Source organism: Odontesthes bonariensis, chromosome 2 (assembly GCF_027942865.1).
Source record: "Odontesthes bonariensis isolate fOdoBon6 chromosome 2, fOdoBon6.hap1, whole genome shotgun sequence".
Classification (NCBI taxonomy): domain Eukaryota; kingdom Metazoa; phylum Chordata; class Actinopteri; order Atheriniformes; family Atherinopsidae; genus Odontesthes; species Odontesthes bonariensis.
Genome location: NC_134507.1, coordinates 16974609 through 16990344, shown reverse-complemented (window position 1 = coordinate 16990344; position 15736 = coordinate 16974609). Strand labels below are relative to the sequence as shown.

The window sequence follows — 15736 nt, the reverse complement described above, 5'->3', positions numbered from 1 at the left end:
TTGTCAAAAGGGGGACAAGTCCCCCAAAAGCAGAAGAGATTCTGCTCCATTAATATAGTTTAGTATGATTAGTATGCATGACAACTGTCGTGAGGCCAATCATTTCTAACATTTCTTAATTGTATTTACATTTATACACACAGTTAAAATAAAATGTATCACATGATGGATTAGACACTTTACTTCATTTCAGTTGGACTCAATTTGAAATTGTATCATTCACTGTATCATTCCCCATTAATTAGACTACAACAAAGAAAATACAAACATATATTGGATGCACGCACGCACACACACACACACACACACACACCCTGGTCATTAATGGTTACCTGTGGGCAACAATCATCAATGATGTGAGTGTGAATTAAGATATCAAAACATTGAACCCACAAACCTTAAGGGTCAGATTCCTTCAAAAATAAAAGCTCAGATGAAAGATGATTTTGAATACTTTTTTTTTCTTTTTTACTTTTGCAATAACTGAAGAAGTGAAAAATTTCCATCAGTGTTTTGGTAATGTCTTTTAACCACTTGATTTAAATATAATAGAAATAACTATTCTGTGTATCCATGAAAACATTTAGGACGTAACATCTCTCCTCTGAGCTCAGAAAAAGGTTACATCTGAGAAAATGAAAATATATTTATATATTTAGGGAGCAATTGAATCTATATATATACACATTGGGATGTCATCAAATTTCACCAGTCATGTAGATGTGACAGTTCTCTCTCCCCTTCAAAACCTAAAATATTATCTAACATTAACTCAGATTAAATAGCCCCCAGAAAAGTAAACAGGCATTACACCTGGCATGCTCATTAGTGAAAAAAAATCTTTTTTTTTTTTCAAAACTCAAATCAAGACAGTTCCACAAACATTGCTGCCCAAATCTGAGATTTTACAGGTGTATCTTGTCCAAGATATTTTTCTTCAGTCAGGTACAAACGGGTGAATTGTTGCTTGAAAAGCATCAAAACCTCATATTGTGAGCAACAAGGCAAGCATCAAACACCTTAAATGACTCTTGTAGCATGCAGTTACCAAACAGCATGAAGAGGACAGTAATCAAACAGAAAGGCATAGCCACTGCATTACAGGTATAGGGACAGGTACGTAGATGCAGACGGTTGCAGTAACTTCTGTGCAGTTGGATTGTTTCTCAAACACCAAACTGACAGGAAGTGACCTCACTTCAAAAACATCTACTCAAGAGACGCACAAGCATGGTGGCTAAGACGCACAAAAAAAATCCCCATTCACGCACAAATCCTCCCTCTGAGGGTTACCACACATACTCAGACACACAAACATGCACAGATGGATATACATATAGCACTGAGAGCATGAGAGAGTGATGGAATGTTAAAGTGAAATGTGGAGCATGTAGATTAAACTTCAGTTTGGATAAACCTAATACTATCCAAAGGTAACAGATCCGTGCCTTTCCTGGAGTGGGAAATTCTAAAAAAATATTTATATATCTTTTTAATTGATGTCCTGCTGGTGTATTAAAGACATGAAGAAAAAATAAAATAATAAGATGCTGTTGTAACAACCACTGCCTACGGCAATGGCCGGTAAAGAGTCAGGTTATTTCAAGATTAAATCCAAAATGCGGTACATCAGATTATCAGTACTGACACCACATCTGATCTAAAATACGTGTAAACAAATTCTTCACTGATTCCGAGACAAAGAACCACAAAGTACTGTTCTGGCAATGATTTAAAAACACCAATGAGTGGAATGCTTAGCTTCTCATAGCCAACATACAACAGGGTATCAACTGAGCGACACTGAAAGAGGAACTGAAAGTGAGAGAAATAAACTAGGCAAAGGGGTTTGGTTAAGGACAAAACTAAAAGATCAAATAAGAGGTAGATATGAAGAGGGTGAGTGTTTGGCCTTGGTACATCGACAACAGCAAAGACAAAGAAACAGCACTTCTACAAACATGTCCAATTTATCTCTCCTCTCTCTGCCTGCAAAGAAGTTAGTGCATTAAGCACAAGGGACACCATAAAAAAGGAGTTAAAAAAGAGGCCTGTGAGATAGCATTTGGAAATATATCCTGGGGGAAACTCCCAGAGTAGAAGCTTTAAAGTGGTGGAGATTGGGTGGAACTTTGGAAGTAAGATAAGGTAGAGGGCATACCGCTTTCGGCTTCTGCAAACAACAAGAAAAAATCTCAAATCAAACAGTTATCATCAACAGAAAAAGAAGAGGAGAATATAACTGTTGCTAATGTTTCTATGTGTATTCACTAGATAGCCCTCATATGGCAGCATGTGATGCTTGTCCGATGCTGAGGTCCTTTCACCTAGAAATAAATGTTTTACAACTATTGTAAAAATAAACTATGAGAAAAGGTTATCTTTAGAAATGAGCATAAATGGCACAGAATATTGTGGTTACACATAAAAAGGTTTGATAGCATGAAAAAACTGGTTCCGTCAAACCATTAAAGAAAACCTGTAGAAGGTATTTTAAAAAAACTAGCTTAAAAGAAATAGGAAAAAATAACATGTGACAATCAAATTATGAAATCAGGTTTCATCTACAACCTTCGTAAAAAAAAAAGTCAAACGACACTGCAAAATGACAAAAGAACTCATACCAAATGCTGAAAGTAAGACGGTTTACTATTCATGAAAAGTATTGGCTCATCTTGAATTTAATGGGAGCAGCACAATTCAAAAAGTTGTGACCGTGTTTACCACTGTGCATCATCCCCTTCTCTTCAAACAACAGTCTGTAAATGTCAGGAAACTGAGGAGACCTGTTGATGGATCTTTGGGAAGATCTCGTTGTTCCATGCATTACTGATAAATGATTCTAGTCTGGACTGCAGGCAGGCAGACCAGTCCCATAGCCAGATTCTTCTAGAACAGTTCCCCTTTGCCTCAGTCGATTTTCTAAATCAGCTTTGCCCCAAAGACGAATCCTCATAATCCTGTCTATTTATAATGCAGTAGCATCTGACTGTCTGAAGATCACTAGCATCCAATATTAATTTTCAGCTGAGTCACTTGCACACAGGATATGTTTTCACTTTTTGCCTGAGCTGCCCCATCCCACTTTTTTTGAGACTTGCTGCCACCATCAAATTTAAGATGAGCTAATATTCTTCATGAAATTTAAAAATGTCTCATTTTCAACATTCAATATGTTTTCTATGTTCCATTGTGTATGGGATGTGGTTTTATTCAAACTGAATCATCTTTTTATTCATTATATTCGTATTTACATTTTACAGTGTCCCGACCTTTTTGAAATTTTGGGTTCCACTAAAGTCAAAATAACACAGAGGAAAACAGCTTTTATCATGCAGTCTTGTCAGTATGAACAGAAACATTTGACACAGGGAAACAGGGAGGGGTGAGTGGAATTTGGCAGTTGATGTTAAAGGAAATATAGTGTTTTGTGTCATTATTGGTTATAGAACTAACACTGATGTTGAGTTAGAAGTAAGCACACAGGACAGAACAGGGACATTGTAGAATCAAGTTAGGGAAACATGTCAATTTGCTACGCATTGATGAAATTCAATGTGCAGCAAATTGGTTATTTAGTGCTGAAGGTATAAATAAATATAAAAGAGAAGAAAATGCGGTAAGCAATATGTTTTTCAAGAGCAGAAACCTTTTAATTGTCTGAAAACAAATTTATGTGATGGATTCCAACATTAGGCTAAGGATGTACATTATGATCAAATGCTTTTTATTTGATTTTTTTCTTTTAAGTAAAATTTTGGGAAAAGTAGTAGAATTTTCTTTATAGTCTTTTCTTAACGAAAATTTCGGAACATTTGGTTTATCGCCAGTGCTGCTGTCCTTTAAAAATTCAGTCGCAATTATGGGCAGAGTAAATTTGAGAATAAACACTAATCATTTTCTACAAATAGAATTTAAAATATATGATACATTGTGCAGCGCCAGCACTCATGACGTGTTTTCCTGATTCCTAGTTGACGTTACTTAGATATTAGATACACTGGTAAGCTACTGCTAAACTGTTCACCAAATTAATTCCATCACAGCTGTATCTTAAAAAATTCAAGATATTTCATCAGTAGATGCACTTTAATCACACCACTAAGTAGTTTATCGTTAGAACAGCTGCATTCATGTTATGAGAGATTCACAATACAAACCTGCTCTCTCTCTGCTCAGACTTGTATTCAATGGCAATAAGCAAGAGCTTCAGCTTCACGTAGCACAGCCTGTAAAACAAGCACATCATTACAGTAAAAGAGTGTAACAGCAGACTTTAAACAGCTTCACATCTCTAACGGCCCCTTATTTTGCTGTCTTCCTTCACTGCAGAATTCTGAGGAAGTGATACTTACTCGCAGATAGTGGGGAAGGTGAGGCCTATAAAGGCACTGGACAGATACTCCGTGTACATCTCATTAGCCACACCTTCAAGGTAATACTTCTGCCATGTGTCCTCCTCAATCTGTCCAAAAATACGAAAAAAATAAAATAAAATACACGTGAGGGAAAATTGGAAAAAAAAATGGCAACCCAGTTTTCCTTCCAAAAGCAGCCAAATATGGTCTGCATATGTTCCACTGCAAAACATCAGCCTGATCATTATAAGCTGATCCATCATCTTTATGACATGAGAAAAGTTCTTTGATGGAAGCAAGCACCTCTTCAATGTTAAGCCACAGAAACTCTGAACCGATTCCACATGAGATGTCACGATAAAAAATGATTTGCCAAAATGACTGAAAACAGAGTAATGGAACTCTTTCTCTGAACAAAGATGTCAGAATTTCCCAGAGAATGTACTGTTTTATAGGTCTAGTCCATCTGTCACAGAGAACCTGCAGTACATAATCCACTTATGTAACCTCACTTCCAGTCCCCGAATAAATCATCTCCGGTACGAAAGTGCAATATAAGAATTCATTCATCTATACTATTCCAGTCTGTTCAGATGGACAGGCATGGAGATTTAATCTCGCCCTCTGTGTTACCTCAATAAAGGACCTCATGGAGAAGAGGTTGGCTAGCATGGTCGACAGGCCCTGGGCCAGACAACTCTGGGCAATAAAGCCAGCCTTCAGCTCCGCAAGGCAGATAGCATCATCCCCTTCCCTCCAGTTCCAGCTTGGAATGTTCAGCAGATGGGCCTTCATCCCATGAAACACAAAGTCACAAAAAAAGGTAACTTTGCAAATTTGTAGCTAAACTTAAAGAACAGTTCAACATTTAGGAAATATGAACATTGATACCACCATAATGTCTGTGTGATCAATACATAGGTCAAGTCAGCAGACAGAAAGCTGGCACTGACTGGGAATACACAGTCAGCTACCTTGATCAGGTTAACAGGAGCAAACCTACCGACGAGAATGTCAGAGCCCTTTCAATCTGATGTATTTTGCATAACGTGTACAAAGAATTAAGTTAAAAAAGGACAACTTGCTTGGTTGACTGAGCTTGCAAAAGCACAACACGTGGAGACAAGTGTATCCGCTAGCTCGCCTGCCAAATAAGTTACAAGGAGTTATTAGTTATTAGAGGAATTATTTCCAAAAATGTTGATTTATTCCTTTGAATTATTCTCTAATAATTTTTGTGTCGATGTTTGACAACAAATTCTGTATTTTATTTTTAGTCAATCTGAGATGCGAAGTATTTCAAATCTAATTTGCTTTTATCTCTCAAATCTCAGACCTGCTTAAGTTAAATAGCAACAGGTTATCTTAAATAACTGGACTTGAAAAATAAGCTCAGAGAGAGGCTGAGGCTTTCTGTTGTAGAGATGGGGATGGGTTCCTAGATGAAAGACTGTGTGGACAAATAGTTAAACAATTTAGAAACAATGTTTCTTGAAGTCAAAGGATTTGGGAATTTCATCATCTATGTTACTATCATTGAAAGATTCACATACTCAACAAACAAATCTATAAACAAGAGATAAACAGTAGTATGACAGTATTGAATAATGTGATCCTCATAACTTTAGACGGCATAGCTGTAAAAACAGTCATGATTCCTGTTGTGGAAATCACTGCATCAGCTCAGGAACACATCTGAAAATCATTGTCAGTGAACATAGTTTGTTGCTACATACAAGTGCTAGTTAAAATTAGTTTTATGGAAATCATGTGTGCTTTTGCTGAGGGACCAGCAGGGATCATCAGCCTTGTTACCAGGTCACAATTCAAAAGCCAGCATCTTAGATTGGGTGGTGGTGGATTGGTATGTTTGTCATGGCTAATTAGATAAATAATACATACATGTTTATGAGCAACATATGCTTTCAGCCAGACAATGTTTTCTTTAAGACACTCCCTAATCACATTTTGCATGTTTTACAACAGCTTGGCTTCGTAGCAGAAGAGTCTGGGTGATAATCGGCCTGCTGTCCAACCCTGCCGCCCTTTGAAAACACTCATTCTGAAATATAAAACATGACAAAGGAGGTACCCAACTGCTGAGCAGCTGAACTCATATATCATCCCTTTTCTTTTCAGAAAGAGAAAATATTCTACTTTGAAAACTACAACATTTGTTTACTTTGTATCGTTAAAAGCAGAGGTAATGGAGCACAGTATATATCATATATCATCATATCATAATCCCCTTCCCTGAATTTTGTATTAACTGTATTAACGTACAGTATGTTCTTTTTACAATTTGTAAAGTATAGGTATAGGTATAGGTTCAAATGTTTTGCAAATCACTGCATTCTGTGTCACAACCTTTTTGGAAAGAGGCTGCCTATAAATACCCTACATAGGGCATTACTGCCATCACTTAGTGCAAAAATCTGCATGAGTACCTTCGTGCTGCAGTATGTGAAATGCACAGTGAGGCACACACACACTGACAGGTGCTTTAGTCATCATTTGAAATATTAAGCCCTAAGTACTTCTTCAGCGAGTGGACCCTTTTAAGAGGTCACTTGTATGACTCATAATAAAACCTACTACGTAAATGGACCACACAGTTTTTAAAAAGTCATTACATTATGTATGAGGACGGAGCAGTCAAGATGAAGGTGAATCACCCCTAATATATCACAGGTCATCAAGAAATCTTACCTTATTGTGATATTGTAGCATCTGTGTAATTATTCTGATCTTGGGGTGATAATTCTTGATGGAAATGACCCTTGAAAAAAGACGGAAAGAAACATCGAAAGTAACACATTCACACTGTCACGTGACTGATTGGAAACGCAACACATCAGCCGGTCAGTTTTTACTGATTTCAAAGTCAAGAGGAATGCACACCTCATGATGTTGGAGGCATCTTCAGCATCAGGATCTCCACAATATTTGTTGGCAAGTATTAAGCAGGCATCAGCTGACTCGATCTATGTGTAAGAGACCAAAGAAAAATAATACCTTAAAGATAAAAGAAGTGCGGATATCTTGTAAGATATAAAGAATGCTTCAAAACAGAAGATATTAGTTTCACTGAGGCCAACACAATACAATCTTGTATTGGAATAACTATTTTAGTGTTGTTTTACATAACGTTTGCTGCCTAATTGTTTTTGTGCATACAACCTGAACTCTTAAATTTCTCAAAATGAATCTACTAGGGAAGTTCAGTAATGGCTAAATGTAATCTCTCTTACACGTTTGTCATCAACAGTACCTTCACTCGAGCCAGATCGTGGGGGTTGAGAACAGATCCCTGGTAAAACTCTACTTGGGTAAAGTGGCGTTTGAACAAGGCTTCCAGCTCAAGATTAGGGGAAATACTAGCAATCAGAGAAAATAGGAAAAGGGATTAATGAATGTATGGAAACCTCATACACACACACACACATATATATATATATATATATATATATATATATATATATATATATATATATATATATATATACAGTATGTCGTTAAGCGTTACCCTACATATTATTAGAGGGAAAAGATTAACTTACTTATGGAGAAAAACAATTTCAACATTGACATCATCCCTGTCCTTGTGTAGGAAGTCTTTGAGGAAGTTGGAGACACTTTCGAGGGTAATATGACCACAGACCACAATGTGCCTGGAAGCGGGGAAGAAATCATCTTGAGTGGGCAACAGAAATCATTGCAGACACTGGCATGTCTCCCAAAGATAATCAGTCAAACCAAAGCACTGTGACATCTAACTAAAATATAAACTAAAACAAAACAAAAAAATATATATAGAAATGTCAAGAATTTTCTTTTCAAAGCAAACAAGTAACTGAATTATATCTTTTTTTGCCATAAAAGTGGATATTTTTCCCCCCATGTAATGAAAGTGCTTAAATTCTGCACGACAAGTGCAATCAAACACTCAACTCTGAACCACTTTAGAAAATCTAAGATATAATCAAACAGCCCACAGTGGTTGGACTGCCATCCGTTCTCAATATAAAAACTGCCCCTTCAGCCAAACCACCCCTTTGTGAGCAAAATGGATGTTGACAAAGACATGTACATCAATATTCTCGTGCTTTTATACAGAACATTACTAAAACTCTCAAAATGATTTGGAGACTTGTGGTTGACAAAAACTCTAAACAGAACCTCAGAGTATTTGACAGGTCCCTGGCAAGATTCAGCAGTGCATTAAAGCAGAGGAATCTGTCAGAAGATGCACTGGGCTGATTACAGCCAAAAGGGAGAAAGAGGTTCACTGGGAACAATTGAGGTTAGGGTTGTGTCCCTGTTTGTCCTCCGACTGCACTGTAAAGTTATTGTTGAGTTAAAAGGTCAGCTTCAAATTCAACTTTGAGTTTGAGGCTCACATTGGGCAGTTTGGGTGGTCAATGTCTGAACAATGAAACTTGTGGTGCTTCTGTAATTGTCCTGTTTTAGTGTACTCGATCTTAGAGTTACAATTCTAATTACTGCAGCACATATCAGATGTTTTTAATGAAAATATTTTCTAAATGTAATAAAGTGCCAACCAAAAGTTTTCAGATTTTGATATGTTTCAGACTTATTCAACAAGAATCCAATATATTCATCTCCTCCTCAAAATGCACATGGAGAAAAACTGGCTTTTGGAGTGTGTCCCTTAAGTTCCATCTACAACTGGAGTTCTCATATATTATACTGAATTCATTAGGCATATTTAGAAAAGTGCACACCTGTCTACATAAGGTCCCAAAGTTGCTAATGTACTGTATGCAAGAGTGAAAACTGAGCCGAGAGGTTGAGAAAATGGTCTTCATACGAGACAGAATTGTGTCCTTCGCCACATTTGAAAACAATTCTGCCGTCTTAACAGGGCACAAGGAAACAGTAGTCTTTATCATTTATTATTATTGAAAATTAAAGACCACCACCACCACCAGACTTTTGAGATGTGGAACTGGCCAAAATGAGTTAGCTGGGACAAAAGGCTTTGGTCAGACAGGTACCACACAAGTTGAGTCACAACAAATGAAATCCAGAGCTCCTTTGAGGAGGCACAAGGACACACATCTGTGTTTTGGTCAGAATAAATACAAGGATGGACACACGATTTAGAGAGCAATCTTGAGAACCTTTTCGAGAGTGCTCAAGATCTTAGGCTGGGGTGAGGGTTTGTGACTCAAATGGACAAATACCGGAAATATTCCAGTAAAAAAAAAAAATAAAAAAAAAAATGTAAGGGGTTTTTGGAAAAGTATGTTAAAGGGGAACTCCGGGGCATTTGAAGCGCATTTCCATTGCTAGAGGTTGTCAAATACTGATAGTAGGACACAGACAGGTGCAAATCGGCGCTCCCTGTGCGGAGATTGCGCTGTTTGCACAGCCTGTCATGCGAGGCTAATACGTGGTGGCTAAGGGGCAAGTGCTAACCTTTCCACGTAAAACAACAACTTGCACACTGCAGAAACGTCACACCACTTTATAAACCATCCGACAATAAAGTCACAAGCCTTACCATCAAAACCATATGCATGGTTCTCACATTACTGGCATGGGGACGTTACAAAACAACTTTATAAACAGCATGTAACTCACCGGTTGTTTGTATGCTCGCGCATGTGAAAGCCCAAAAGAGTCAATGGACGATACTCCCATATACAAAGCAATTATTTTCTCTAGAAAAACTGCGTTCAAGTATTTAAAACATTACAACAATACATGCCCAGTAATATTGTTGTAATGTTTTAAATACTTGAACGCAGTTTTTCTAGAGAAGATAATTGTTTTGTATATGGGATTATCGTCCATTGACTCTTTTGGGCTTTCACATGCGCGAGCATACCGACAAGAGGTAAGTGACATGCTGTTTATAAAGTTGTTTTGTAACGTCCCCATGCCAGTAATGTGAGAACCATGCATATGGTTTTGATGGTAAGGCTTGTGACTTTATTGTCGGATGGTTTATAAAGTGGTGTGACGTTTCAGCAGTGTGCAAGATGTTGTTTTACGTGGAAGGGTTAGCACTTGCCCCTTAGCCACCACGTACTAGCCTCGCATGACAGGCTGCGCAAGCAGCGCAATCTCCGCACAGGGAGCGGCGATTTGCACCTGTCTGTGTCCTACTGTCAGTATTTGACAACCTCTAGCAATGGGATTGCGCTTCAAATGCCCCGGAGTTCCCCTTTAAAGTTCGAGAGTGACCTAACAAGTGATTGTACCTGTGCCCAGAAGTGCATCTTTAAAGAGACTTGAAATTGGCTGTCCACTGACACTCCCCATGCACCCTGGTCAGCTTTTTAACATTTCTGCCAAGAGGGGTTCAGGACACTTTAAAGGAAAGATGTCAAACTTGCAGGACCATTACAAAGAAGTCTTAAGGTTGCCATTGCTGGTAAAAGTTCTTAATCAAGTGTACTTTGTATCAATGTATGTAAACAGCCCAATTTTGTCCTTTAATTAGTTCCAAAATACACTTAAAAAGTGTGTTGATTGAGGGAGGACAAAACTAATTGAATTAATTGATTTAAAAGATAAATCTGAAACATAATAAAATGCTGAAATCTTGAAAGGGGGCTTTTCTTTACAATACATATCAAGCTCTCAGGTCATTTAACTCCTTCAATATTATTGTATCACTGTTACACTCATTTAACTTGCTAGTAGTTTTCTTTTTCATCAAATGTTTCAGCATTCATTAGTTATGATTTAACTTAAGGACACTAATGTGGGTGAGAGACATTTTATAGGCTTAAATTGCACTGCAGTAAGTTGAGCTACTCTGCTCGAGTTAAAAGTTAAATGTCATACTTGAAGCCTTTCTGCCAAACCTTGCTCAGTTGAATCCTGCCCTAACAATGACATGGATTAGTGTAGACACTCAGCAGACACCCTAATTACCCTGCTGAGACCTGTAAGACAATCTGTTTAATGGCAATGGCCTTATCCACTACTTGATGTGCCAGGAGACAATTGAACCACTTTAGTTGTAAGTGCCTGCGTATTGGACAGCTTACCACAATGTGTATTAAGTTACTTTCTCTTAAAATAAAAATGATGTGGTCATAATTGTTCATGGTCGAAATTCTTATCACTGAACCAGAATAGTAATGGCAGGTTTCTTTCGATCCATTATCATGCTCTCCTACACAAGAAGGCAGCTCTGGTGAACACATTAACCTTTAAAAGTCGATGTTTAAAATTGTATAGAACATCACTGAAATATGAGTCCGTCTGGCAGGTTTAAAGGAAACAGTGATATTTATTGCTGTTAAATAAGAACCATAGTCCAGATCACTTGACTGCTCTCCTGCTCTGTACACCATATGAAGCAGGCAGGGATGAAGTGAAGTGGACTTGGCAAAGTAATGTGACACACATACTGAGGGAATGACAGTTTGTGGATGTTGCAGTACATAATGATCTTCACAGATGTTGCCTCTGCCCTTTAAGAGAATCTAATGAGCAGCCATGACTGCATGGTTGGCCAGAGCTGAGCAAAGGGCCGTGTGGTCTTACTAGCTGAAGAGCTGGGATGTGTGTGAGCAGCCAGCAGTGTTTGGCACAAGATGTTTCTCATTTCATGAGAAGCTAAAAAAAAAAAAAAAAAACTTGATTTCCTATTTGAGCATCCAGATGCCCCTCTACGAGGACAGAGGAATAATAAGATTAATAGGGCTTATTGTTCAGCTTGTGTGGGTTGGGCATTTGCTTATGGACGTCAAACACACAATGAATGCACAAAACTTAAATGTATGTGCACAGCATGTACACGAGTGTGTGGTGCTGTCTCTCTCTGAATAAGTTTTTATCAGCACATAAACATTGCTTCTTCTTGTATAAACCCCCTGATCAAGCCACTAATTTGAATCTCTGTTCAAAACGGAAATATTCACTTGACAGACATCATTAAAAGAATCATGAAAAGAGATTTTCCCTCTTCCTATGAGCCAAAATTGCCATCAAATTTTATTGTAAGATCACTAATTAGTTAAATAGGATAGAAAAAGGATATTGTTAATAATTTAAGAATTTCTAATTGCTTTGAGAACAAAATACCCCCCTGCAAGTTTGAGTGGTTATATTTTACAGCCTTAACTAGACAGCTATAATTAAGCGAATTGAATAAAAATAAAAAGATAGAGCACATCAGTGGCACAAAAACAGATACAACATGTCACAAACTGAAAATAGATTTTAAAAAAAAAAAGAAGAAGAAAAAAGAGAGTTAAACAAAATTACATTGAATGCAAAAGGGTGTGATAAAGCGTGCACACAAAACATGCATTCAGGAAACATCCTGGGATGTCTTTAGGGATACATAGAATACAAAATGAACAAACGGAGAGCTCAAACTTCAGCAACAGAGGTCACTTGATTGCTACTGCTCTAATCCCTCGGTCAGTGATGAAACTTACTGAAAGACCTTTCATTGAAATGCTGCAATTTCTAAAACTCTGCTAGCCTTTCGGTTTTGTTACACCTTTCAGGGAACTTTCAAATCATTAAGTGACATAACATCTTCTTCAATGAACCATCGTCTTTAAAGTAGCCATGTGGAGCAACTGCAAGCCAAATTAAATTAAGCTTGTGGGCAAATATCCTGCACATTACAGTGCTATTTCAAGCAAGCCCTTTTATTTCCCAACAATAATACTTTCATATTGTTGAAATATAGGTGTGTTCATGCCTGACAGGGTAAAGATATCTGGGTCTGCACATCTCCAGTTGTGAACCCTCACTGAGAACTTCTAAAGGTGTAGGGCAAAGTTCACCCAGGGTTTGAAGTTTCCGTGCCAACCCCTCTGCTGAAGCTGGGGCTAATGGAAACCATGGAGTCATAATGGAAACCACAAAGGCCCCAAGAGCAGTGGGCGCCAATAGAGCGCAACACTTGTCATTACTATAACAGCATACACTGGTTGAGCGCACGTCACTATGCTCACAGTTTATGCTACACAGCACAGAGTGCTATAAGCAACACTAGCATGAAACAGAAATCCAGTCTGGACCCAAAATGAGTTCCTCTAACTTCCAAATAATCTTAAAGGTGTGTTATAAATGACAGCAGCCATGCAGAAACATGAAATAAAGCATTCTTTGCGACCTGTATAGTCAGTCATTTAATTGTAATCTCCTTATCTCATTTCCATTGTACTTTTTTTGTGTGTCCCAACAACTGCTAAATGATGATGCACTGAACTCCAGTGACAAACCCATTTTTAATGGGAGTCAGGCCCTACAGATACATCTCTAAATGATTTTGCAAAAGTCTGGAGCTACTTTGAGGTTGTGTATTTGGTAGGTATCTCCTGATTGCTACCATATGTCTAAGCAGAAAGAGAGATGGAAAGGGGTGTAGAAGGATGAAATAAAGTGTGTGGGAGAAACTATCCTCAGTTTTGACAAGGGCTTCTCTCAGCACCCGTCTGCGAGTCTGAGCTGAGGTCACTGGCCAAACACAACATTTCATCAATCTTATCTCAATGACAGGCAAACATTATCGAACAAACGCTTTTTTTTTTTTTTTTTTTAAAGCTTCTTTCAACTGCTGGCTCCCTAGAATGTGCCCCTCTGAACAGAATAACCAAGAATTATGGAAGCAAGATTGGAAAAAACGCGAGAGAAAGGATACAGCAGATAGCAGATGTTTAGTGCCAGACGAAATTTGAATAAAAGAGAGAAAAAGAGGATTACTACTTTGACTCTGCCTTCTCTGGAAACACTACATTTGTACTGAAATAATCTGTGTGCTGAATATCAGAAAGGTTTGAGCCGTAAGGAGAAGAATACTGCACAATACGTGTTGTGGTATTCTTGCACAAACAGTGAACTGACCAAAGTGTCACACATACTTTACAGAACAATGGAGCCTCTGCAGGAGCTCTCTGCAGAAGGTCAGCCACACACACACAGATAAATACAAGGGCCTCTGAAGACAAACTCCAACACAACCACACAAACACAAGAACCGGGCGAGCACCGAGGACCGAGCAGGCAAAGCAAGCCAAAAGCAATTGAGAGCCTCCAATGGGAGCGAGGCATCCAGCATTCAGGGTGTGGGAGCTGACTGAAGATCAGGGCCAGAGTAATGTCAAGCATTGATGATGCGATGTGCTAGCGGTGACAGACGACAAAAGAATGACTTTTTCATCGGGTTTGCAATCAATGAAAAAGCACAAGACTGCAGGTCATAAAGAACATGCCAAATATGGAACAATTAAAAAAAGGTATAAAACTTGCACAAAAAAAGAAAATAAAAGAAAGAAAACTCAAGGAAAACAAACTTTTTTTTTTTTTTTTTTCTTTTTTAAATCCTGCAATGGTCATTGAAGATTGATGATTCTTAAAAAGACCACCAATAATAATGCACTTGCAGATGTTTAAATCTATCTATGTGTTTATTGGAAAATCTTTTAAAACGGATAGTAGGGATTTCATGACTCTTTACTTTCATTTTGTTGGATTTTTATCCTGAATCCTTACAGGCTAAACTGTATTAATGAGGCACAATGGACACATGTTTTGCATAGAAGCACCACAGGTTAGTAAGCTGTATGTCTAAAGTGCAGTAGTCATGAAAGCTCTATTTTCCAAATCAAATCAAAGCGCAACACAGGATGTGACAAAAAGAAAATGTACAGCACACAAATGACTTCAGGAAAGCTCTGAATGACAGATCTAGAAAAAGATGGACTGATAAGAAAGAAAGAAATGAAGAAAGAAAGAAAGAAAGAAAGAAAGAAAGAAAGAAAGAAAGAAAGAAAGAAAGAAAGAAAGAAAGAGACAGTGACAGGTATGGACAAGTTTGTCCTAATGGCCAAGGTCTCCAGTCACGCAGTGTGACTTAACATAATATTATTTAAACTAGAAAAAAATGAAGTTTCTAAGAAGTTAACTAAACCCCCACAGCTTATAAAATTAAAGGGGGTGGACTTGAGTCACACAACCACACCTTGTCTGGATTTCAACTTACTTTCTGCCTCGTGTCGAGTTATAACTCCCTCCGTATTTCTTCCGATTAAGGATGAGAGCAGCAATTTCTGGCACGTAGCGAGCAAACATGGCCTACATGCATGAAACAGAAAAAAGAAAATGGCATGCAGAGAGGGTTCTACCGCACACAGAAAAACAGCAGAACCATCTGGAATACTTACTTTCTCCCATTAACCGCACTATAGGAACCACCATATTTCTTGCGGTTTCCTATTAACTCTATGATTTCAGGGACGTAGCTGGCAAACATGGCCTAAGGAGAAGATAGAAGACAGAAGAAGAGACTAAAAAAGAGACTACCGTGCCGCAGAGTGGGTTGTGGGGAAACTGGTGCACAAATCCAAATTTCTGAGATGAAGAAAATCTTAGTTTGT

The 15736-nt window shown here is 38.0% G+C and overlaps 1 protein-coding gene across 6 annotated transcripts in view; it reads right to left on the bottom strand.

Moving 5' to 3' along the window:
* Positions 1-15736, bottom strand: part of kcnma1a (potassium large conductance calcium-activated channel, subfamily M, alpha member 1a) — a 154312-nt gene that overhangs the window by 40053 nt on the left and 98523 nt on the right. For 5 of the 6 annotated variants that reach the window (XM_075478379.1, XM_075478373.1, XM_075478374.1 and 2 more), the window contains exons 9-16: positions 15524-15615; positions 7919-8029; positions 7630-7735; positions 7260-7342; positions 7068-7137; positions 4992-5147; positions 4356-4465; positions 4161-4229 (exon numbers count right to left, since the gene is read on the bottom strand). In XM_075478379.1, the coding sequence (XP_075334494.1) occupies positions 4161-4229; positions 4356-4465; positions 4992-5147; positions 7068-7137; positions 7260-7342; positions 7630-7735; positions 7919-8029; positions 15524-15615 (797 nt within the window). Of the gene's footprint in view, positions 1-2161; positions 2174-4160; positions 4230-4355; positions 4466-4991; positions 5148-7067; positions 7138-7259; positions 7343-7629; positions 7736-7918; positions 8030-15523; positions 15616-15736 lie in introns of all 6 variants that reach the window. The other variant, XM_075478377.1, reaches the window with a different exon arrangement.